Genomic DNA, 26,151 nt, shown 5'->3' with positions numbered 1-26,151 from the left:
AGCACTGGCACTACTGTGCCTCTCAAGTCCCACTCTGGGAATCAGGGAACCAAATTGCCCCCTATTGCAGCTGCCCGCGCTTTTGCGGTGCAGCTGTATCAGAATCAGCCCTACCACCACTGTGCCTTTGAAGCCCCACTGCGGGACTTCAATACAATGTGCTCCATCGTTGCAGCTGCCCGCAATCAGCAGTGCAGCTGTGAAGATGAAGCATCGGCACCACAATGGCCACTGTAAGCCCCACTCACCGGGGTTTTTCATCGACTCCTCCGGTCTCCTCCAACGCGGGGGGAGCTTGGCAGCGTCTCTCCTGGCAGGACACAGCAGTAGTAGGACACGGAGCACAGTCTCCGTTGGAGTCATCCCCTCGCCTCTACTCCTTCCACACGTCTTCGGCAAAGCGCGGGGCTCCCACCGGGGCGGGAGCCCTGCCTCCCTCCAGGCAGCAGGTCTGCCTGACTTCCTCTTAGGCCGGCGTCTTCCTGCAAGGCCCTGCCTACATCCAGGCAGTCCGCCTGACTTCCGACTTGGGCTGCGGCAGTTTTTTCCAAGCACCAGAACGCAGGGTAAGCTCCCGCTCCGTTTTCCATAGAGCATGGGGGTACTGGGGAGGGGGGGGGGGGGGGGCACTTGGCCACAGCTCCTCCCTTCTTCCTGCACCGGCCACCAAAATGCGGGGTAGACTCCCGCTTTCCCTCCAGCAGCACGGGGAAATCCCTGCGCCAGGAATCCCTCTGAACAAGTCGCAGCCCAGCACTGCAGGGCACAAAAGCTCCTCTCATCCTGGGAGAAAGATATAGCGCTCACAAGGCGCCCAATCCCTAAAGTTTAGAGGAGCACAGCTGGGCCCAGGCAGGCCAGCTCACAGGGCCCTCCAGCAGAGGGGCAGTTCCTCGTGGAGGCTCCTCCTGGGGCTCAGCAAGCACCCTAAAGCCCTAAAGCAGTACACGTTCATGGGGGTCACAGCCCCAATATTTATACAGCATTTCTCTTTGTCTGCCCTGGCATGGGCTTGGGGAAACAGTCTCAACTGGTTCAGGGGGGGGAAGTGTGGGGGGGGGGGCGTGGGGGATGGGTTGAAGTACTCCGTTTACCAGGCTTCCACCCTCCTTTGTCAGATCGGACTCAGTCATTAGACACCACAGGGGGGCGGAATCAGAATTCACCCAGGCATGCACAGACCTATTCAGTGTCAAGGACTACTCCTTCCACTACTCCAAATGCAGATATGCCCTTTCAGCCTAGAGCTGACTCACCCTGCCCTTCCTGGAGCCACACACCTCACCAGTCTCTGTCACTCCAGAGCCAGAAATGCAATACACATCAGGCAGGCAGACACCTAGCACACAGAAATGCCAACTTATAAAAGTGGCATTTCTAAAATAGTGATAATATATCTGCGCAGCCTTTATTATTACTAATCCAAACATACCAAACTGGACCACGCTGCTCCTCTCATATCAGGATTTACCACTGAAACACTTATCAGGGAAACCCCAATGCATTTCTATGGGAGGGCAGCCTCACAGGAGTGCGAAACCAAAATGGCGGTTTGTCATTACCAGGACATGTCACGTACTTAAGGTACATGTCTTAACTTTTACCTACAATGCACCCTGCCCATAGAGCTAGCTAGGGCCTACCTTAGGGGTGACTGACATACAGTAAAAGGGGGGTCACAGACGTGGCACCCACTTTAGGGGTCACGTCACTGCGGCATAACACTGCGCGCACAGGCCCTGTAATGCAGAGGCCTGAGACAGGTTTGAAAGGCTACTTTGGTGGGTGGCGCAATCAGCGCTGCAAGCTCACCAGTAGCATTTAATTTACTAGCCCTGGGTTTCTGATATACAATTTTACAAGGGACTACCAGGTAAATAAAATACGCCAAATAGGTGTATACCAATCTTACCATGTTTATCACAGAGAGCACACGCACTTTACACTGGACAGCAGTGCTAAGTGCCCAGAGTCCTAAAACCACCAACACCAGGTCAGAAAAAAGGCTAGGAGGAAGGCAAAAAGTTCAGGGATGACCCTGCAAAAAGGGCCAAGTCCAACATGAACATTAGATCACGTTGAAGAAAAACGCAGTACCTATTGTCCACAAGGTCAGGCCTGTTCCAATCAGTGTTCGTACTGATTTGGAAAAAGCACTTATTAGGTTGCCCAAAGAAGGTGTTAACATTCCCACTGATTCTCCAGAATGGCTATCCCCCATTGTTTTACCAGGGGAAAAAGTGGAGATCTTCGTCTCTGTGTGGACTTAAAATTTTTGAACCGCAACATAATAGTCGATTGCCACCTACTCTCTAAAATTCAAGAAATGTTATCTAACATAGATCAAGCCAAGTCTTTAAGGAGATGGAGAAGAACAATTCCTGATTTTAGACAAATTACTCGGCATTTTTAATTACAGTGGTACAACTATTCAGTCTGAAAAGTGTACATTTCTTCAACATTTAGATTTTCTTGGACACACCATAACCCCTAATTGCATCAAACCTATGTTTTGCAATGTCGAGGCAAACTTAAAAGCACCTTCTCCAATTGACAGAGATGGTTTTGGGTCATTTCTAGGTCTCAGTGAATAATATGCACGCTTTGTACTATCATATGCCTCTGCTCCTCAACCCTTGAGGAACTTACTAAAGAAAGGTGTCAAATCTAGATGTGCTGACAAGTCTAGTGTGGCTTTCACCAATGTCAAACAACTTGTTGTGAATGCTCCCTTAGCCCTTTTGTTGCAGGTCAATGTTGTACAATTACTGTTGATGCAAGCATGAAGGGCATCAGCGAGGTCTTTGGGCAGACAATTAAAGGAAAAGAGCTCAACATAAAGTTTGCGTCCAAATCCCGTTTGGGAGCAGAGACAATACAGTACCATTGACAGGGAGGCGTTAGTTTGTGTCTGGGCTGTCCAGAAATGTAAAAGGTATTTGTGGGGTTGTACATTCAAAATCTATTCTGACCACAGGCCACTTGTTTTTCTTCTACAAGGCAACAGTTTAGGTACAGCATCGTCCCGCCTGTGCGTTTGCTTTCAAAACTGCAAGAAAACAATTTCACAGTCAAGTATATACACGGTGGGAAGATTTTTAGGGCAGATTGCCGTTCACGTTTATCTCTGCCTACTAATGATGGCATCAATGAGGACTGTGAATGTGTGAGGACTGCTAAAGATGCTGTTTCTAATTGCAGTAGTGTAATTTTTTTAAACGACTGGTTGGAAGCTGTCTCTCAAGAGTAGGTACTAAAAAAAGTTATGGAATACATCAGGAAGTGCTGCCCTCCCATTCGGGAATCCTCATGATTTGAGACCTTTTACTCAAGTCTCTCCTGAACTTTCTACTGAAAACCAAATCCGCACCAGAGATGGAAATGTTATGAAATTGCTCCTGAAGGGTACTTGGGGATCACTGCCACTCGTAAAAAACTATGGCAACATTATTGGTGGCACGCCATGAATGCGCAGGTGTCTTCATTTGCAGATTTGTGTCCCAAGTGCATTCTGTCTAATAAGCACTGAAAAACTGCACAAAAACCTTTGCATCCTATATCCCTACCAGATGGCCCTTGGTTGAAGGTAACCCTGGATTGTGCTCATCTTTTCACTCTCCTACCTTCCTGCAACAACTTTTTGATAGTTCTTATTGACTTAAAGTGGATTTATTTTTCTTTTGTCAGGTCAGTTTCCACCCAGCCTGTTTTAAGTTTCCTTCTACATGTTTTTTTCTCTTGAAAGAAGCCCAAGAGATGCAGTGACAGATAATAGCCCCTGTTTTGTCTCCTCACTAATAAGAACATTTCTTATAGATTTTGATGTAAAAACATCTTCAGGTTGCTCTGGATAGCTTTTCAGCAAATTATTTAGTGGAAAGGGATAACGGATTCATCAAGGAGGGTATTCAAGCTGCTCTATCCTCCTTTTGAAACAAAAACAGAAACTCTAGTTTGATATCACTAAATACGTGTCTGACAATGATTGTGGTGGGTTCTGTTAAGGTCAAGAAAGGGGAATCTGTTTTCTTTTCTCCTTATAAAGGTGAACATGCAAGTAAAAATTCTGTTTTTCTGCAAGGGAGAGGTTGGTGGAATAAAAACAGTTTAGTACCCATCTCTGATGTTCAGGTGGAGATTTCTCAGAAAACTCATACCCCTCTTGAAGAGGATTCCATTCTGCAGGAATTGCGTCCTCCAAAGGATGGTGCAGGAACACCACCGTGTTTTCTTTCTAATGAAAATTCCCCAAGTGAATCTGTTGCAGGTGCTCCTGTCTCTAAAAATGTTTCTCCAAGAAGCTCACAGAGCCCATATGTTTCAGAGTCCACTTCTAATCCAGAAGCTTCTTGTGCTAGAAGGATTTCTAAGTTACCAGTGCGTATTAAGGATTATGATTTAGCTTAATTTTCCTTTTATGGGATGGAGGTGACGTAGTGTTCTAAAACATATGGTTTTGTAATAATGTTTGTGTTGTCTATGGTTTGTTCATTGTATGCTTTGTAACATTCCTAGATTGTTACCTTGTCCTTTACTGTAACTGTGTTGTATTTGAAACCCATCTCTGGTTGCCGGGAGAATGGTCAGTTTCCTCTAAGCCTTCTCCTGAGCAATTGGACACTTAGCCATGGGTCCTTCTTACTTCGATTTATTTGAAATAAACTCTTGGAGCATATCACTGGTCTCGTGCCTCGCATCTGTCAGCTGCCCCGATACTACAAGCATATAGGTAGTGGATAAGACTAGAGTACGGGAAGACAAGTAATCCATGGAAAGTAAGCCTGAAAGATGAAAAAGGATGAAAGCAGTACTAAAGGATAAACTGAAGATGAATATAGGCATGTGAACAAAGAAAGGAAAGATGAGAATTAAAGAGGGAAGTTGAAAGTAAAGAAGGGGGAGGGGAAATTGTGAAAATCTTAACTTACCAGATAAGCTGCTCCATGTTCGATTGATATCCCGCAAAGCCTGCTTCTCGGAGATGGCTCTCTTGATCTCGTCCAAAACAAGGTTTAGCTCCTTTGAGCGCTTTAGGTTCTCCTGCTCAGCTGCATGCAAGCGGTCTCGGAGAGCAAGGAACTCCCGCTGGTAAACATCCACAACGTCACCTGCAAAACATTAACATTGTATTAGCTCTTCATAATTTGTTTCCATTAAGCTTTCAATAGCACTAAAATTTTAGAGCCATTAATGTTATATTATTTTAACTTTGTTTACACTAAGGAGCGAAATGACACAGTAATTAATTGGTCGCAGTAATAACATTCTGTTTGACCTGCATGAACAAAACTAAAGAAATGTCTCACTGTTCAGACAGGTATGGTTGGTCATCAAATGTGATCATCTTATGAACAGGAGTCTGACACCATTCAATATGTACTTTTCAGCACAAAATGGTGGCTGGACATTTAGGGTTGTGTATAATCCCTGTGAAGCGACGATTCAAGCCTGTGATATTATCAGGATTACATTAGGCATGATGTCAAGTCTACTACTCCTAGCAGTTTAGTAAATAGAAGTTGATGTGAATGAAACAGCAATTTGTATGGTTTCTTTTATTTTTAGCCTCCATTCCTGGTTTACATTTTCCATTACTTCTTAGTGAATGGTGAGCTCAAATTATATTCATGTTAGGCTGTTGACATACAGGTACGTCCTTTTGAAGTCTAAGAAGCCCATCATGTAGGGTTGACGTTTTCATTGTAGTCCTCCAGCAAATTACTTTCAAGCTGTTCAGGATGCAGTGTATCTTTGTGGTGAGTCAGGGATACCACTTTTGATGCTAAGCTTCTAAACATCACCATCATTGTGTTTTTTTAAGGGACCTGATGCATGAACAATTTCTCCCTCTGGAGCAGTGATTCACATGAAAATAATTTATTTTAAAAAGAGGGATATTATCTCTTAATTTTATACAACATATTCATAAACCCATGCATGATAAGGGGCACATCCTACATCTATTTGATTTATTATGGGCTTGCGATACTGAAGTAACAGCAGTCAGTTAATTCTTGTACTTGGTCCAACCACTTGTTGATCCATTTCTTTTTACTGATCTAGGAGGTGTCGCAATCAGGCAACACTCAGTCCAAAATAGCACACTAATTGCGTAACAAATGGACAAGGAATTTATTGCAAAAAATCTGGAGGATTCTGCATTTGAAATGTCTAAATCTGTTGACAATATCAATTCAGCGTTTGCCATTTAGCAGCATGAGGCACTCCAGGAACATGTGCCGCCTGTTAGTGTTTTACGAAGAGAGAAGCGTGCACCCTGTTAAACTCAAGAGTTAGTAGCTACCAAAACCAATCTTCAACAGTTAGAGTGCCACGGCACAAGAACTATGAGACTGACATTTAAGATTAAAATTTGGTATTGAATCAGAGAATAAAAAAAGTATTGTTCGCCACAAAATCTGTATTTTATAGTAATAGGTTCTGGAATGCTTCTAATATACAAAACGGAGGTGTACATAACTGTCCAGGTATCCTCATCAGTCAATTCTAGAATGGAAAGGGGCGACCACTCGTTCCCCCCGAACGTATGGTAGGGGGCCCGGATCCCCCGGGAAACCGTTTTGGGCGGGGGGCGTGTCTCGGCTGGTATGCCCGAAGCGGCGTAGCCGGGGCGCGCCTTTTTCCCGCCCAAGAAGGGTTGTCCTAGACACCTACACCGTTGGCCACGCCCCGTAGGTGTACCAGAGGAGGGTACACGCCCTCCCGAAGAGGAATAAAAGGAGCAACAATCCAAAGAAGCATCCTCTTGTTCCTGTGCTTGGAAGCTGCACCCTCTCGTTGCACGTGAGCCCTCGACGGAACAAGGAGCAATTTTTGACCCACCCACCAGCCCCTTATGGCAACGTTAGTACTGCAATAAAATTGGTTTGCTTTGATAATATCTTTTCTTCCTGGTTTAGTGGTTAATAAAGATGTCAATGTTTGTACTGCAATAAAATGATTTGCTGCATAACATTTTCCTCCCCAGTGAAGCGGAGTATCACAGTCTAATTGAAAGATGTGTTGAATGTTTAGTTAAGAGGATAAATATTGCAACGTAAAGTTTATTTTCTTTCTTCAATAGGTATATAAAACGTCGTATTTATTTTTGGTCGGGCGGTAAGGTCATGATCGGTGAGCAGTAATTTCAAGGTCCCTAGAGGGGGGGCGCCACCCATTATGGATGGGAGCGCCCGGGGGGAGGCGGCCATTGACCCTCACACGGGGAGGCGGCACCCACGAAGTATGGGGTCGCCTAAGGGAAGGCGGTCATAGGCCCCTCCCAGGGGAGGAGGCGGCTAGATGCCCCTCCTACGAATTTCCCGGGGCCAGGATATCCGCGACGGCGGATGTGATAAACAGTGTGGGGTGGGAGGGGGGTCCACGCTACCTTCTAGACACCTCACACGAGTCCTCGGACGACCATTAAGATGGCATCGAGTTAAATAAGGGGCCCCCGCTAAGACAAGGGAAATTGGAAGTTGGCACAGAAGTACAGGCCTCTGTGCGCCCGCCCCTCACACCGTGAGGGGGGAATTCTGGTAGTAGGGACCTGACACCGGTTACGACCTTGCCGTTGGCCTGTAATGTTAGGATGTACAATTTTTATTTAGAAAGTATGCATTTGCAGGATGCTTAGACTCGGCTAGGAGAACTTTTGTATTAGAGATTTGTTAAGGTTAGCCAATAAACGTGTCTGCATCGTAATGTCATAAATGGAAAATTGTACATGATATGAAACTGTTATTTTAATGTTTTAATTTTGTTTCATATTTTTAATAAATACGGCCGGGAGGGTAACTCCCTCCCGCCTTCCAAAAGTTCAGAACTGCGTCCGTCTTCCCATCCTTGGGGATTGTGTTGGGAGGTGGTGACAGGCATCCCGGCCATATGACTTCCACCCAAAAGTTTTGTGACCAATTGGAAACTTTTATCTGGATAAGACTAAGGCAAACAGAAAGGAGATAGGTAAATAAGGATTTCAATAAGTTCACATGCAGACCAAAAACAAACAGCAAACACAGCATGCTTTTTTGAAATACCTAAAGTGAACAATGCAACTTTAAATAAACTGGCTATAAAAAATAAAACCAGAATCTACCACCGGATCCTCTGACCATTTCCAAGCAGGTATGGCCAGTGCTATCTAACCCTCAAGCACTGATTAATTCCTTATTGTCACAGGGCACTCTTCCTCAATCATTTAAAAGCGCTGCTGTCTTACCTCTTTTGAACAAGCCAAACGAATATCAAGCTATGTATTACCATATTGTGCTAAAATTCTAAATGTCCATGGTGTCAAGACTTTGTGTAATCACCTCCTAGCAAATAACTTTTTGGATCCTTAACAGGTAGAGTTCTAACAAGAGTTCGACAAAGTCTATTTTGTTGGCCATTATGGATGACCTAGGAAAAGAGTACGACTAAGGACACTTCTACCCCAACTTAATCATTTATTTTTTTAAGCTAGGACTGTAGGGACGGACCGAAATGAAAACATCCATGATTGTTGTTTTCCCCCTTTAGAGGTCGAGCTGAGCCAGCGGGCATGCCCTGCTGTGTGAGGCTTCTTGTAAGCACTCTAAAGTACTTTCTGTGGGTCTGACTCCCCCACGAATGTGGTTGGCTTTTGCGTATGTCTTTCTATAATGAAAGCACGCAAATGGCTACAGGCAAGCACATGTCCTACCTCTTTTTTAATATGCACTCCTGCAGCGTTTTGCTCTCGGGAGCGAGCAGTAGCGCGCAGGGTGGCAGCTGCATTCCTCGTGGGTCAGGTTACTCACAACGTGCCGTGCTTTTGCTTTAGCTGGTTGCTCTTGAAATATATTTTAGCATTGTCAGTGAGGGTTAATTTCATTCCAGTGCTTTTGCTTTAGCTTGTTGCTCTTGAAATAAGTTTTAGCATTGTCAGTGAGGGTTAATTTAGTTCCAGATGTGTTGTGGTTAGGCTAATCTTAGTTTTCTTGTTGCTGGTCTCACAGTTCTAAGTGAATACCACTTGCTCTAAAAAAATAGGTTCTAATGTGTTTCTTTATTTCAAATACTTCATAAAAAATTGAATTCTTTATGTTCATTTATATTTTTAGGTCGAGCCTAGCGCAGCACGCAAGCGCTGCTCTAGGAGAGGGCCTATTGGATTCACTCCTCACTTTCGCTAAGCTCATGTGTGTGGCTTTTCATTTTCCACACATTCCATTAGCCTTTGCGTGTGGCTTTCATAAATGAAAGCACGCAAATGGCGAAAGACGGGTGCATGTCCCGTCTTTTCTGTAAACGTTCACTCCCATGACCTTTGAGTCTCAGGAGCAAGCGCAGGGTGCCTGCTGCATTCCTGGATCATGTTACTAATTAACACAGCGCGTCGCTTTTATTTCGCGACCAAGCTTGTTTATGTTTGTTTGTGTGTGGAGGGAGAGAGTCCATCTGGTTCTTATCTTGTCACATTCTTTCGGATAGGTCAGCGTGGGTTTTACTTGTTTCACGAAAAAGTGCTCCCTTCCACCATGTTTTTGTTCCTGAGGTGACGTGGAGTCTCATTACAAGAAACTATTACACACGACTTTCACTTCTGTAAATGAGTTTCGCTTCTGCCTTTTAATTTGCCTGGAGGAGCCTTTCTTCCGTGCAGCCTGGACACTAAAGAATAGCATTGCTTTCGGTCCCGCAGCCGCTTGCAGCTTGTTTATGAGTTTGTTTGCGAGTTGTGGGGTGCCTTTTTTTCTTTGCTGGAAGGAGCCTTGCTTACATGCAGCCTGGGCATTTCAGAATAGCATCGCTTTCCATCGTGAAATCCCTTGCAGCTTGTTTGTGTGTTTGTTTGTGAGTTGTGGGAGGTCTTTCTTTTTGCCAGGAGGAGCCTTGCTTCCCTGTAGCTTGGATAGTGCAGAAAAGCATCGCTTTCCATCCTGTAATCCCTCGAAGCTTGTTTGTGAGTTGAGGTAGATGGTCTATCTGATTCTTATCTTTTCACATTCTTTAGGATGTCTCTGCGCAGGTTTCCCTTCTTTCATGGGAAAGCGCCCACTTTTTCCATACTTTTGTTCCAGAGACCACTTGGAGTCTGATTACAAGAAACTATGTACACACGATTTTCATCCCTTAAAATGAGGCTTTCACATCTGCCTTTCTATTTACCAGGAGTAGCCGTGCTTCCCTGCAGCCTGGACACTTCAGAATAGCACCGCTTTCCATCATAGCAGCAGAATTCAAAGGAGCTACTGAGCCCAAATCCTTATGTCTGTTAGCAAACCCTTCATTCAGTCGCATTAGTAGGGGCATGTGGGAATGCTTTCTGTTTTATCAGGTGATTTTGTGTTTTGCAGCAGAAGGTACTGAAGCGATTCTCGATAGATCCAAGGTATTAGCCAACCAGGGGAGCCTCTGAAATGACTTTGAAAGAGGGCACTGATCATTGTAATTCAGAATAACATCAGGAGAATGTGCTGCATGGCTAAGCACTTATAAAGTCCCAAAGACAAGACCTATTGGCTATGCCAATGCTTGTTTATGTTTCTTTTATTCTACAATAATCCTATTGAAAATGAACACATTCGAAAGTGAGCGAGTTTTCCGTATTTCTTTCTCAAACCCCTATCAGCCCGTCACCAGTTGCATAAATCTCACAACCGGAAAGATGTGGCGAGTGGTGATGTAATCAACTGCAGGGTATTTCTTTGGGATTGTGAAACGGGCACTCCATGAGTCCACACTTGTTACACTGAAGCTCCGTTCCTGCTTTTCACAGCAGAGGTATGTAAAGTGAAACACAGATTCGGGTGCTATGTCAAAACAGAGGTCATGCAATAATTGCGCACTTTGCAGTTGGTGCAGGCGTGATGGTGTTTCAATTACTTGAACAGTGGCTGTTTCTTTATTAGGGCGGCAGGGCTCCGCCCGCACTTCGATTTCTGCATCACTTTTTGTCACGCTACAAATGTTTAATCTATATATATATATATATATATATATATATATATATATATATATAAATATATATATAAATATATAAAAACAAAAGTATGTCTGTCTGTCCTTTGTGCATTACTACCCCATTCATCCGATCGCTATGAAATTTTGGGAAGTTGTTGAGTACACTTCTGCGAAGGTTTCTGTAAAAAAGAAGGTTTTCAATCGGCCTCCCAGGGCCCTCATAATCTTTCGAATACTGAAATAGACAGCAAATTTGCGAGCATCGTTGACAGTTCTGACCCCCAAACGGAAATCGATTGGTCAATCTACATCAGAAGCACGAAAGAAAAAGGCACTATGAGCTTCAGAAAAAGGAGAGCAACGAGAAGCAAGATTAGAAGCTGTTCGAATACAAACTGCTCAAGCCCGTAATTCTCAAACGAACGAGCAACGAGAATCAAGATTGGAAGCCCATCGAGTACGCACTGCTCAAGCCCGTTGTTCTCAAACGAACAAGCAATGAGAATCAAGATTGGAAACAGATAGATAACGCACTGCTCAAGCCCGCTCGAATGAAACAGGAGAGCAACCAGAATCAAGATTGGAAAATGATCAATTACTCACTGCTCAAACCTGCTCGAATGAAACAGGAGAGCAACCAGAATCAAGATTGGAAGCCAATCGAGGACACACTGCTCAAGCCACACTTAGAAATGTTTTAAAAAATAAAAAGAATAAGTTTCAATAACAATGACACAATGTAAATTTAATGTTATCATAACGAGTTTCCTTGAATTTCCTTTCTTCTGAGATCGCAGCAACGCGCAACGGGTAAGCTAGTTCATTATAATTTGAAAACGTGGGACCTCGCTCTGAGCGAGGGTCAGGCAGAAGCAGGCACTTGCAACAAGCACATGTGCCAGAGCGCATGTGCTGCCCGTCGCAGAATTTACAGGACTTACCTGTTCTCAGCCCTGGCCTCCGCCAGCCTACAACATTGTAAGGCACTGCCCGCTGATTGAAAACAGCCTGGGCATCTTAAGCATAAGCCCTGGGTTTCCGAGGCTGTTTGTCAATCAGCGAGGCTGTACAGCCCACATATTTCCTAACTCGTCACAGAGTAGGGTGAGAACAAGCGTCCATGACCCCACCCTACTCTGGGAGGAGCTGCGAAAGGTTTTCGGCGCACACAAGGTTGGCTGTGGAAGTGATCTCTTCATGAAACAATCCGCTTCTAGTAGGTGGAGGAGAGGTACGGAGGTGACAGACCAAGCCACAGTCTGAAAGTTCAACTAACCGCTCCTCCATGCCAGGGCAAAGCAGCAGACGTGATCGGATCAAAGGTTGTCTGAGAGCCTTTATCCCAAGCGGCAAGTATATAGTCATTCCGAGATACGGAGGCCGAGGGAGAAGTTCCTATATGCACAATAAATAAAAAGAATGCAGGTTAAAAAAAAAAAAACACCAGGGTGTCTAAATTCGAAGGGAATAAGCTTACAATAATTAACATAACATAGCATTTGGTGTATGTCCTGCAAAGCTATAGTAAATGTATGTCCTGCAAAAATATCGTAAGTTGTTGATTGTCATTGTAAAATTTATAATTGACCTCTTAAGCATGTTGGATCTTGAACTTTTGGACGATTTCTTCTAAATGGTAGACAAGATACTTTTTTGGGCTGGGAAAACGAACACTAATTAGGCAGCAATATTTTAATGATTTTGAGAGACATGGGTCAAATGTATTTTGGGGGCCTCTGTTCGGATTAGGTGTGAATTTAGAAACAATTTCAGCTATTTCGTACCCTCTCTGGCCAGGTCACAAAGTGCACAGTCACACTTGTTCGAATTTTAAATGTATTTACATCTAATATTCAGGGATACAGAAGCAGCTCACTAATATTGCAAATAATTCCTGTAAAAAAATTCTGTGACTTCCTCACATTTCTCGTATGTGAGGTCTTTTTTTGATCACAAAGACACTTGTTTTATGATTGTTGCTTGAAACAAACACAACATTTTTCTGCAAACTGTCTGCAGCAGCCTCTCGTACATCACCCACATTCAAATACATTAAATAAAACAAGTTATTTAGAACAAATTAATAATAATTGAAGGTCATCAGGGTAGGAATATGCAGAATCGAGCTACCTCTGTCAAGGGGCCCCCCTAAAAGCATGGGGCCCTGTGTCAGGGCCCACTTTGCCCATGCCTTAAAATGAGAGGGGTACAAAAGGGGGTGGTGATGGACGGAGCATCCGAACCAATCAAACACTCACACCCAGTCAACAGATCTGGGTTTAATCCATCACCGTTCTTTAGCCCACTCCGCCACCCCAGTTCTGACATGGCCATATGCAAATCAGTCTGACCCTGTGCCTCATTGGAACAGTCCAGCCCGAACTGCCAAGCCATGCCTTGACCGGAAACAAGCTTCCGAGGACCGTTTTCCGGCATTTCAGCAGTCTTCAGCCCGGCGTGCTTGAATCCAGTGGCAAAGTGAGCAAGGGACTCACGTCGGAGCATACCCTGCCAACTTATGGCGAACAAAGCGGTACAAAAGGGGGTGGTGATGGACGGAGCATCCGAACCAATCAAACACTCACACCCAGTCAACAGATCTGGGTTTAATCCATCACCGTTCTTTAGCCCACTCTGCCACCCCAGTTCAGACATGGCCATATGCAAATCAGTCTGACCCTGTGCCTCATGGGAACAGTCCAGCCCGAACTGCCAAGCCATGCCTTCCCTGGACCGGAAACGAGCTTCTGAGGACCGGTTTCCGGCATTTCAGCCGTCTTCAAAACGAGAGGGAGCAGGTTTTTAATGGGCTGTATGATTCAGGTGCTAAGCACCTGAAGAAAAGAAAACAAACTGTATCCCCACCAGGCCCTTATGTCTCATCATCCACGTGGGCATCCTTCGGGGGTCGATTCAGGCGCTATATAAGAAATATAATAATAATAATAATAATACATATGTTAAATATCAAGCAAGCTGGAGTTAGCTTGTGTCTGAGCAGTTAAATGGCCAATTTTATTTTGAGCAGATTAGGAAACACGTGATCTGATCAATATAAACTGTGGATTAATTGCAAATTGGAATTAACCACAGCGCAGCATTAGGTTCTGCGTATACTGCCTGCATTCATTAGCAGTCAATATTTCTCTTGCAAACAAAGTTTAACCTATTCTGGGTATAAAAAGAGAAAACAATTTAATATACCACTTGTTAACCTGAATTACTTTGTTAAGGAAGGCACATCCATCCTGCTTTGAAGTAGATGGAGACAATTCCTGTTAGTCACTCACACCTCCAAAACATTACGCTAACAGAGTGATTGAGAACATGATTCTAATACAGGCAAGCAAATGCACTTTCATCAAGTTGGATGGATGGTTGGATGACATCTGGTGATTCACCAGTCATGAAAGGCTACATAGATGGATGGATGAGTGGGCGAAGGGTTACAGGAGAGTATGTCCAGAGGATGAGTGGCTGTATACATGAATGGAAGAATGCTCCATCTGATGGACAAATGAATTGATGCTTTTCTACTGAATTGATACATGGATGGGTGAGTAAATGGGAAAGTCTCTAGAAGGATGTACGTATGTATGAACAGATGTATGTAGTGGATGATGGAAACATGTATGAATTACTGGGAGGATGATTCAGTGCATTATGTCATCCGGACTCGCTCGCTACACAAACATTAATCCCCAACTCTGGAGCCCCAATTCTTACGCCTCACCTCTTTGAAATGTCACCAGCCGCCACTGTACTTGAAACACCAACAAATTCCACTGCACTCTGTAAACCTTTTCAAACTCCAGTGTTTATTTTAAAGCCTCATTATAGCGCTGCCGCTTTTCGACCTCAAAAAGGTCTTGGTCATGGTAAGTCAGTCCTTTCTCTGTTACTTCTTATATACAACCAACCCATACTGCCAACAACGAGGAATGATTCTGGGGTATCTAGTCAAATTTAAACAGTATTAAAACAATGTCAAATGGTGACTATTTTTTATTCATGTATGGGCTATTCACGCAGCTATCCTTACATTGCGATCACAATTACCATTGCCCCCTGCATTCTATAGAGAAAACTAAATGAACAAGTATTCTGAAAATGTTACTACCCACTGGCAGTCACTGTGTGAAACTCGCTCTGTCTTCAGCCTCAGCCCCATAAGTCTCATTCATGGCCTGTTATAACAACGCACCTACAACAAGCTGTCACACAGACACCTAGCGGCCAGTTGACAATAGGCACTATACAAGAGTAATATGCTAAACAGAAAAAAACGATAGAAACACAACATCCTGGAAAACACACACCCTTAGGGAGAGTAGAATAAAGGAAATCATGTAAAATGCAAACAAAATTGTATCTCTGACATGGAGTATCTAATACTTTTCACAGCCATTGTTCATAAATTGAACAGTGTCTTGCCTGTAAAATGAAGGAACTGATTATAGGGCCCAGAGAGGGACTCGTTTCAATGTCAGTTTATAGGTCGAGCCTGGGCAGCGCTTGTACTGCTCTCCGGCTTCCTGTATTGGAGTATGGAATAGAAGCCCTGCCCACTGTCCGCTCATATTTGTCGTTGGCTTGTGTCATTATCCTTCAAAAATTCTTTCAACTGATTCATTAATAGGCTTTTCCACCTTTATAGTGCTCCAATCCTTGCTCTATTATGCACGTGTTCAGGTCTAAGTAATTGCTCAGTTCGACCCAGATGTTGAGTTCCACACCTGTTTAGATCAGCTTCTTGTCCAGCTTTGCAATGCTGGCAGGCTCCCCCCCCCCTCTCCCCCAGGCGAAAAGCGCAAAAAGAGCCAATACCCTGAGTCACACATAGGGAACGCGGTAATAAAAGCCTGAATGGAGGATAAACCCCTGAACTCAGCATAACGGAGGCACGACATTGGCAGGAACTGGGGCCCATAGAGAGACTGTAATAGATTGTCATTTAATGAATTGCTTTCTGAATGTTATTCTGTGTCTCTTTAAGAGCTGTGTTCCTTTGAATGGCTCTGAGTGTTCCAGGCTCGAGGTTCGCTCAGTGACTTCAGTTACTGAGTGAACTCCGGCATGAGAGGACACATTTGTCGTGGATGAATCACTCTGGAATAAACTTCTTCTATGAATCAAGAAGACTGTGGACATTATTACTTACTACAGATTGGCGACGATTGGGATCATTATTCACCCACCGACCCACGCTGGATTTTTTTTACTCTGGCGAGTTAAAATCGTTACAAAGTCAGGTTGGCGTAAATCACCTTCTACTACGTCCGAGTCGGCGATTCGTTGTTTTACATTTGGAGTTCGTCGAATTACGGTAGGATTATTTTTGGAGGTGTCGCTGCTTGAGTAACAACTCGTAAAAGAGTGAAGTTAATGTTTCGCTGAGCTACTGGAGTTGAGCGTTAATGAAGAGACTTTACGCTCTACTGTCCTTTGGATGTTTGTGTCCACTTTAATTTTTGAAGCATTTTTTGTCACGAAGAGGCTCTATAGTGGAGATTTGGACTTTGGGTTTGTTTTTAAAAAGGGGTGTTCAACGTTTTTTTCTTACCGGCATGTTCTGTCGGTGTGCTCCTCTGCTTCAAGAACACGGAAGCTTGTTGATTCCAAAGCTGTCCGTCAAGCTCTGTGACGTTGATCACTACAGGGAATTCTGGGCAAACATGTTACGCAGGACGCTGTGGCAAGACGCTCGCAGCTTCTAAGTGGATTTACGTGCTGTGAGCCTTCTGGCTGCACGTTTCAGGAAGTCAGCATCGGAGTGTGACGTAAATTTGGTGATCACACGGAACTTGTCTTTCTTCACACGCTGCGAGTCATCTGGCGGCTCGCTTACATTTTTTTTTCGTTTGGTCAAAGAAGACTGGGCAGTTCTAATTTATAGCTTTTGGGATTTTGTTCTCGCACTCTCTCAAGATAACTTTGGTTCTTTGCACACTCTCAAAGCAATATTTAATTGACTTTCTCAGCGTTCGGATCAACTACCACAACAAATCTTCTTTGCTCAGCTGGGACATTCTGTGTTGGTTTAACTAGTTAAGAGTGGGGGTTGCAAGATTGCTATGTCTTCTGTTAAAGAGATTACCCAACCTCCACCATTTCTGGATAAACCTGGCAAACCAAATCTTTTATGGTCAGAATGGTTAGGTTTATTTCAGAATCATTTGGTAGCCATTGATGCCATTGATTATACTCCACCTCGCAAATTTGCATTATTACTTGGCAATTTAGGGCTGGCTGCACAATGTATTTTAAATAGTCTTACTCCTATTCCTCCTCCTGTATGTCAGTCAAGGGACAGACAATGGAATGTGTATCTTGAAGCGTTAGCTAGATTAAAAAAGCAATTTGATGAGTCTCCAAATATTATGCTTGAAAGGCATAATTTTTACAAAAGAAAACAAAAGGAGGATGAGAAAATAGAGGAGTACGTGGCTGCTTTAAGAGTTTTGTCTATTTCTAACGATTTTGGTCCTCTATTGGATAAATATATTAGAGTCCAGTTGGTGTTTAACTGTGCTTCCACTAAAATTAAAGAAAGAAGTCTTAGCTCTAAAAATCCCTCTTTGTCGGAGGTAATTGACCTTGCGTTAAGCATTGAAAGGTCAGTGTTATCTACTAATGCAATGTCCTCTGATGTAAATCCTAAGGTTAGTCTAGTGTCCGACAGGAGTGAGGAAGAAGGTTTGTATGCTGTGGGTATCAAAGATAAAACAAAAATTTCTCTGAGTAAAGGTCCAAATTTTTGTTTCAGATGTGGTTCAAAATTCCATATTGGTAATTTTAAGGGCTGTCCTGCTTTGGGTAAACATTGTTCCGTTTGTAAAAGAGTGGGACATTTTCAAAAAGTGTGTATATTTAAAAAAAAAAGAGTATCAAAATTAACAATGTGGATTGGGATGATTGTTCTGAATCCATGGACAATCTACTTTTAACTTTGGACATGGAAGGAGAGGAAATTAAAGGTCCTTTATGTTCTGCAACTATTGACGGAGTTCAACTACAAGTGATGACAGATTCGGGATCACCCATCACGATCCTTCGGGATTCTAAGTTCTTTGAGAAGTGGGGCAAGGAAATGGTACTTTTGGAAACTGATGTGAACTCTAAAGCTTTTTACGGAAAAAGATATTGATATGCTGGATTCCTTATGGGTACTGTGGAAATTTTGGAAAGGTCCATATGTACGAAAATATACGTGGCAATAAAAGGTAAAAATATTGTGGGGTGGAAGGACTTCGCCAGAATGGGGTTGTATTTGGTTCCGGGAGATAAAAACCCAATAAGAGTAAGAGACTTACCTATTTTTTGCATTGAGGATATGATGTTTGATCGTGGTGATTTGATAAAAGAATTTAAAGGAGTTTTTAGCAACAAGGTGGGTTTAGTAAAGGGCGTGGAACATAAAATCAGACTTCTACCTAATGCTTCACCTATACCACACAAGGTTCGTAATGTACCTTTAAGTGTAAGGTCTGAACTGAAGAAAATGCTAGATGATTTGTGTGAACAGAAGATTATCCAACCGACAGAATCATCTCAATGGGTCGCCCCAATTGTGGTTGCACGAAAAAAAAATAACGAAATTAGGTTGTGTGCGGACCTCAGGGGTTTAACCCCTTCGATGCTGGTGACTGAACCATTCCGTCATCAGTCACGGTTGAGCTGTGCTGATGACGGAATGTTTCCGTCACGACCACACCCAGTTAAGGAATGTGCAGCATCTGGGAGGAATCAAGGCAGCAGGCAAGGTGTTAAACAAGAACATTAAGGTGGATTGCCATCCCCTTCCCAAAATTCAGGAGTTATGATAGACCTGAAATCCACGTACCATCAAGTTCGTTGACCAAAGACTCTCAGGAATTGACCACTTTTGTCACTCCGTTTGGGGCGTTCAAATTTTTCAGACTTCCCTTCGGGTTGGTGTCAGCGGCCAGTGTGTTCCAAAGGCTGATGGATACTTTATTTAAGGATTTGAAGGGGGTTCAGGCTTATCTGGACGATATCCTAATTTTTGCAGATAGCATGGATGAACACAATGTTTTGTTGAGAAAAGTTCTCTCTTTGTTAGGGGAACAAGGAATGACCATTAGGTAAGATAAGTGTAAGTTTGGTGTGCAAGAACTGGAATATCTAGGTCACACTATATCGCAGGCTGGTATTAAACCAAAGTTTTCAGTAATTAAAGCTTTGAAGGAGGCAAAAGCTCACACGGATAAGGATTCTCTGCGCTCTTTTCTAGGGCTAGCGGAATATTATGCTAGATTTGTAAGTAATTACGCTCAGGTGGTGGAACCTCTTAAGAGTGCTATTAAAGAAAGGTCAAATATTTGTATGGTCTACTGATTTGGAGGGGATTTTTGAGAAGGTAAAAGAGTTGATTATAGCAGGTCATCCCCAGCATGCATTTCGGGATGATTGTGTTTCTACGATCGCTGTGGACGCAAGTATGAGTGGATTAGGCGCAGTGTTGAGTCAGGAGGTGCATGGGGTTGAAAAAACGGTAGCATTTGCTTCAAGGTCATTGAAGAAGTATGAGAAACTGTACAGCACTATAGAGCGGGAGGCATTAGGCCTGTGTGTTGGCTGCCCAGAAGTTTAAAATGTATGTCTGGGGCGGAAGGTTCATCATGTTGTCAGATCACTAGCCTCTCTCTTTCATTTTTAGTAAGGTGTCTGGGAACAATAATTTATCTCCTAGATTGACAAGGTTGGTTTCGAAACTACAGGAGTACAATTTCGAGTGAAGACATATTTCTGGAGGAAGGAATTTCCGGGCCGATTGTCTGTCTAGGATGTCGCTGGATAAGGAGGAAGGTGATGATTTAGTGGAAGATGATGTGAAATGTGTGACTTGAGTAGATGCCACCGATGAATTTAAGCTTTCAGTTTTGGAAAATGATTGGATACGTGCAAGTAAGAAGGATTTAACTTTGTCTAAGGCCTTGGAGTTTGCATCTAGGAGTTGGCCAGATGTGAGCAATTTGTCGGGTGATCTAAGAACTATGTCTCAAGTGGCGGAGGAGTTGTCTGTAAATGGCAACGTCCTTCTGCGAGGGGACAAAGTGGTTCCTCCAGCTGAGTTAAGGAAAGAGATTATTAGGTTCGCGAATATAGGTCACTTAAGAGTGTCAAAGACCTGTATGAGGATAACATTGTATTACTGGTGGCCTGGTTTGGATTCACAGGTAAGGTCAGTGGTGGATAATTGTGATGAGTGTTTGCTTTCGGATAAACATTGGAAATTGCCTAGCGTACCTTTACATCCCACTGTTTCTCCAGATTCTGCTTGGGAAAAAGTAGGTTTCGACTTCTCTGGACCTTATAGTATCTTGCCAGATAATATGAGATTTTTGATCTTGGCGGTGGACTACTTTTCGAAGTGGTTATATTATAAATTTGTGGATGCTCCTAGTTCGGATAACACGATTATATTTTTGAGGAAGCTCTTCAGGTTGGAGGGGGCCCCTAAATATTTGGTGACGGACAATGGTACTCACTTTGTTTCGGAGAAGATGTCTACATTCTTGAAGTCTCAAGATGTCAAACAACTCAGGGTGGCGCTCTATTCTCCAGCCTCTAATGGTTTGGTGGAACGTGGAAATAAAGTGATGAAAGAGGTTATACAAACTGCTGTGGCTTCTGGTTTGGAGGTAGGGACCTTTGGTTAGGAGAAAGTTTGGAATTATAACAAGTCTCCGCATTGCACTACAGGGGTTACTCCTTTTGAGTTGCTTAGAGGAAGGAAGGTACATTCGTCACTGTTTCCCGCTTGGTTAGACAATAAATGTTCTGGTATGGGGGCGGTGAGAGAAAATGGAAAATTAGCTGAAGTGGTCAGACAAAAACAAGATATTATGAAAAAAACATGTGATGGAAAGAGGGGCTCTGTTTCACGAGGTATTGTGGCCGGGGACTGGGTGATGATAAAGAAACCTTTTAGGGTTTCAAACGGAAATTCTGTTTTTTCTAGGCCTGTGCAAGTAGTTAAAATTAGTAAAGGTGCGGTTTTCCTATGGGAAAAAGGTTGGTAAAGTGTGAGGCAGCTGGTTAAGATGTCTGAAAATCAAGCATTAGTGGTTAACAGACACAAAAACAGAGGGGTTGCGGATAATTGTGGTTGGTCTCACTGGTTAGCACCTAGTACTGGTGGGAGTAATGTGAATACTTCCACTTCTGATACTTCTGTTTCCAGTCAACCTTCCACTTCCTTGGGTTCATATGCTGCTACTTCCATTCAGCCTTCTACCTCCACTTCTTTCAACAGGAATGGTAGAGCGATAAAGGCTCCTGTTAGGTTTAATGATTTTGTTGGATATTAGGGGATGTTTTATTAATTGTTTTGTTCTGATAGGGGGGGGAAGGTGATGTAATAGATTGTCATTTAACCCTTTCGCTGCGGCCGCGATTTTACCACTGTGCGGTAAACAAAAGAACAGGGCGGGGCCGTGACGAACCCCGGCCGTCATCAGCACACGCCCACCGCGGCGCGTGACGGCTGGGGTTCGTCACCAGCATGGGAGGGGTTAATGAATTGCTTTGTGAATGTTATTCTGTGTCTCTTTAAGAGCTGTGTTCCTTTGAATGGCTCTGAGTGTTTCTGTCCCGAGGTTCGCTCAGTGACTTCAGTTACTGAGTGAACTCCAGCCTGAGAGGACACATTTGTCGTGGATGAATTACTCTGGAATAAACTTATTCTATGAATCAAGAAGACTGTGGACATTATTACTTACTACGGAGACATTTGGAGTATAATCGGCGGCCACAACGCTGCCGACACGCGCTGTGCGGCGGGGGACGTGTGAGGCCTGGGACTCGATCACTACGCCGGAGGAGGCACGACCCGGGGCACTACTGTCTCTCCACGCCTTCCCCACCCCACACCCTCCTGGCATTATAAGCGCCCGCTCCTGCATGCTGCAATATCACCCATAAGAAAGGCAGAGGACGCGTCCTGCCTGAATGAGGGAGCGGTTGAATTCACTGACGGCAACTAGGAATCAGGCCTCCAGTCAAAAGCGCCTGGACTCGGTTACTCTGGATCAGTGACTGAGACATAGCACCGGAAGATAGCGAGGGGGAGGAATTGACACGAGCAAGGCCCAGTAAGCCTCTAACAGAATTACAGGCTGGACTGGATCTGCGGACCCCCTCTCCCCCCCCCTGTGCTCACTCATGGGTGAATGATCAAACCACCAGGCCAACGCTTACAGTAGACCAAGGTCTCATCATCCCAAGACAAATAAGCATCATCGATACAAACTAACATTCTAGCCCACAACAACAGTTGGCAGCTGTGTGTGCGTTGCCTGAGACAGTAGGTCCTGCCAGGCGTACAGTAAAGTGGGTTTGCCGGAGACGATCCTGTTAGGTGCACAGCAGAGTGTGTACCTTATAGGGTTGTGTACCCTAGAATTGAGTTGAAGGGCCATGTGCACTAATTGGTGCGGATGTGGAACTCTATTTTTGTGCAGAAGGGAGTGAGTGACTGTGTTAGACTACTTAGGTGTCCTTAACTCTCCCAGTCCAGGATAATATTACAATGGTGTTCTTTCAATATATTAGATATCATAGGACTGATTTGCTAATCTATTACCCTGAGTCCTTTCTATTTGAAATGAGTTAGTTTTAAATTGTATATATTTCTTTTGTACTTATGATAGCAAATGGTCCGCATTTCCATTGTACTTTGTTGTACTATCATTAATTGCAATCCCTAAGGGAAGATGTGTTGTGACTTGTATTGTTACTTTGCATCCTTTCCCTTAGTTACTTGTTTCTTTCTGCTCAGCCAGTATGAATCGGATGTGTGAGGAATGTTGGAATGCTTGATGATGTAGGGAATGCTGGAGTGCCTGGCGTGGTTGACAGACAGTTGGAGCGTGTGGGCTGAGCAGCAAGGATGCTGCTTATGGTGGGGCTCTCTTACTTACCTACCATCTTAATAACCTGTAACTAATCGTAATAAACCTACTTATAACCTACCCTATGGCTACCTGGGCTTCCTTTGGATTGCAACAATCATTTAACCCTACAATTGGGGCTTTGAACAAAAAAAATGCCTTTTTTTAAATTTTATTTTTTAAATAAAGGACAACATGATAATTTTTGGATTCAACTATTTTCTCAAAAACAAACCTGTCTTACGGGTTGTTATGGTGAGAAATGATTATCAGGTTTTGCAGCGTGCTTTGATTGTCTGTTCATATTTACGTTTTCCTGAATTCCTGAATTCTTATATTTACTATCCTAGAAATCTGACTAATATACTGCCAATAGAGTTTTTTGGGGGTTTTGAGTAAACAGTCTGTTTTACACAAACAAGAAAAACAAACTGCCAATAAGAACTTCCTTTACAATCAAGTGTTAAATATAGCTGTGACAATAAGAATGTAACTAAACAGAATGTGAGTTGAAAGATTTTGACTGTTCACATGTGTCCAACAAGTGAAGAAAGAGCTTTTAACCCAAGGTATTCAAGCCACCACTTGCCATGTAAGAATCTATGAACTACAAATGCAATCATTAGATAACATTTTTTTTTTAAGAACAATTCCTTCTGGGGGGCATGGCCAAGTGCGCGGCTAAGATGACTGCTCGTGCCTGAAGCCCTACAACCTAGCCAGAGCAGAATGCTGCTTTGAGCGCTTTAAATGAAGCTGTAATTATTACAGCTTCATTTAAAGCGCTCAAAGCAGCATTCTGCTCTGGCTAGGTTGTAGGGCTTCAGGCACGAGCAGTCATCTTAGCCACGCAATGTTCCGCCGCCCGAGAACGTATTACAGTGTAATACGTTCTCGGGCGGCGGAACATTGCGTGAATGCTGTAGGCTTGCCAGGTAACTGCAGTGTCATCCCTGCACCTCGTCTCCACCGCTTGACTGCTGTGTCTGTGAACTAAAACATGGCGGTGATGACGGAGCCGGTCGGCACCACTACTGAAGTAGAACAACCTTCATACAATCACACCATGAAGGCAGCGCATCTTCTATAACTGATGTGTAGCAGTGAAGTCATGTTTGGCAGTAAGTCACTGTATTCTACTAGCAGCTTCCCATTACTTACGCTAGCTTACGGACTTCGGCAGTGCGGCAACGTACTTAACGAAATGGCAGCCACGTAAGCCTTTCTCGGGCCTGGAACCTGCTGCAACCTCCCTCACAGTCACACTCCTGCCTTAATAATTCTCCCGCTGGTTACCGCTAGGTACGGGTGCCCTCCCTACGGGTGTTCCTTAGTTTTATGCCCCAGGAATGAGACTGGTATATATCGATAAGTTTCACTCCAATCAGGCACCTTTCACATGACCAGTACGAGTGCTGAGGCCTAGAGTGGGCCTAGGAAAACTAAGCTACACAGGAGACATACCGGAGAAACCACCTGCATATAGACTCTTCCAGGCACCAGTTGATTTCCGTTGCAGTTTCCGCCTGTGAAGCAAGGAAGCCGGAGGTTGTCGCTGTCTGCAGTTCAGTGTGTGGATTCAGTGGTCTCATATCTCTTATCTGAGACACTAACAATTTGTGTTTGTCACTATTTCTTCCAGTCTATGTTTTGGTGTGTGCCTTCAGAGATCTCAAGGTGGATCCAGTGGATTGGGTGCAATATCAGTGGAGCTCGGTGAGGTGAGAGGAGGACTTGTGGCTTATAGTTTAGAGTGCCTTCTTAATCACACAGCTGTTTCTTCATTTTCTCCTCACCTTTTACTCCCAATCCTCACAATACAACACAAATGGCCGAGGGCGTAACTGGGAACATGAAGGAAAAGTACTCTAAATCGACCTTGATACGTTCAAAACATTCTCCACCGCTTCCGGAGTCCCCAATCAAAGGTAGCCTGGATTCTACATCTACCTTGGAGGCCATTCTGCTCAAACTCAACACGGTACATGATATTGCCCAGAGCACCAAAACAACTATCTATCTTCTTCAAATGGAAGTGGCGACCATCCGCAAAGACCTCAAAGACATGTCAATAAGAATGTCCAACGCGGAGACCAGAATAAGCATGGTGGAAGACTTTACAAACTCTCAAGCTAAGCAGATCCAATGTCTTAAATGGTCCATCTCGTCTCTAAGGAGAGATCGCACTGAACAGGAGGACCGTGATCACAGAAGCAAATTACGTATTTTCGGGTTACCGAAGTAATTGAATCTTCTGCTCCATTGGTTGCTGATTTTCTGATCTCCTGCATTCCGGAGGCCCTCCAGTTGTCTTTTAAAAAGACCTTTGAGACTGAAATAGCCCATAGGGTTCCAATGTTCAAGCCTAAAAATATGACAAACCCGAGACCTTTGGGTTTTAAGCACCTGCACTATCAACACATTGAGCAAATCTTAGCTCACACGAGGAAGATACAGTCGTTAGTGGTGTGATTGCAAAATTTCAATTTCACAGGACTATGCCGGAGATACTGTCGTTCATCGCAAAGGATTCTTGAATCTGCGGAAAAGATTGTTGGACTTGGGTATTCCTTTCTCTTTTCTGCTTCCTCGAAATTTCGGATAACCTTCAAGGCCATTCAAAAGTCTTTGTAGAACCTTTAGACTTGGCAACGTTCCTGGACAATCATCAGAGTCACATATGGAGTCTGATGCTCTGCCTGGTACTTCTTCGTCTCATTCCTGTGCCTGAGTTGCTGCACATCCTATTGCTCTGGACCCTGGATCACAGTTTATATCCTTTTTAATACTCTTGGTGCTACTCCTTTTGATATCCCTCTTGAGGTATTGGGGTCCATGGGTATTACCTACTTAGACAATACTCTGACATTACACACTGACATTAGACACCGTTATTTCCAGAATTCAGTTACTTCAGTCTCCTCATGTCCTGGTCACTCATGCATCTACGCCTCATTCTACACACCTATTCTGTATCACCCTAGACTTCTGACACGGACTCCTCATACACCAAATCGTGGAAGGTATTTTTTCCACTTTTCTACTCCGCCAGAGAGAAGACATAGGAGTCCCAGCCCTGTTGGCAAGCACCACAACCAAGTCACACCCAACGTTTAACACATTCTCACCTCTGGAGAAGACGAACACAATACAACTCTTTGCTTCCACTACATCGGGATCTCCCTATGATCTTTGCCCAGTCCCGTTGATTAAACTTGTCCCTGAAATTATAGGTACAGTCCTGACTCCCATTTTTAATGCTATGTTTAAATCTGGGCAGTTCCCTAAAAAATGGAAAGTAGTG

At 43.8% G+C, this 26,151-nt stretch overlaps 1 protein-coding gene across 1 annotated transcript in view; it reads right to left on the bottom strand.

Annotated features, from left to right (window-relative positions):
• MGAT4B (alpha-1,3-mannosyl-glycoprotein 4-beta-N-acetylglucosaminyltransferase B) overlaps positions 1-26,151 on the bottom strand; it is a 1,389,535-nt gene that overhangs the window by 1,107,305 nt on the left and 256,079 nt on the right. The window contains exon 2 of the mRNA XM_086931341.1: positions 4,929-5,108. Within this exon, the coding sequence (XP_086787467.1) occupies positions 4,929-5,108 (180 nt within the window). The remainder of the gene's footprint in view (positions 1-4,928; positions 5,109-26,151) is intronic.

This window comes from Lissotriton vulgaris, chromosome 7 (assembly GCF_964263255.1).
Source record: "Lissotriton vulgaris chromosome 7, aLisVul1.2, whole genome shotgun sequence".
In the NCBI taxonomy this organism is placed as follows: domain Eukaryota; kingdom Metazoa; phylum Chordata; class Amphibia; order Caudata; family Salamandridae; genus Lissotriton; species Lissotriton vulgaris.
This window is presented reverse-complemented; position numbering and strand designations above follow the sequence as displayed.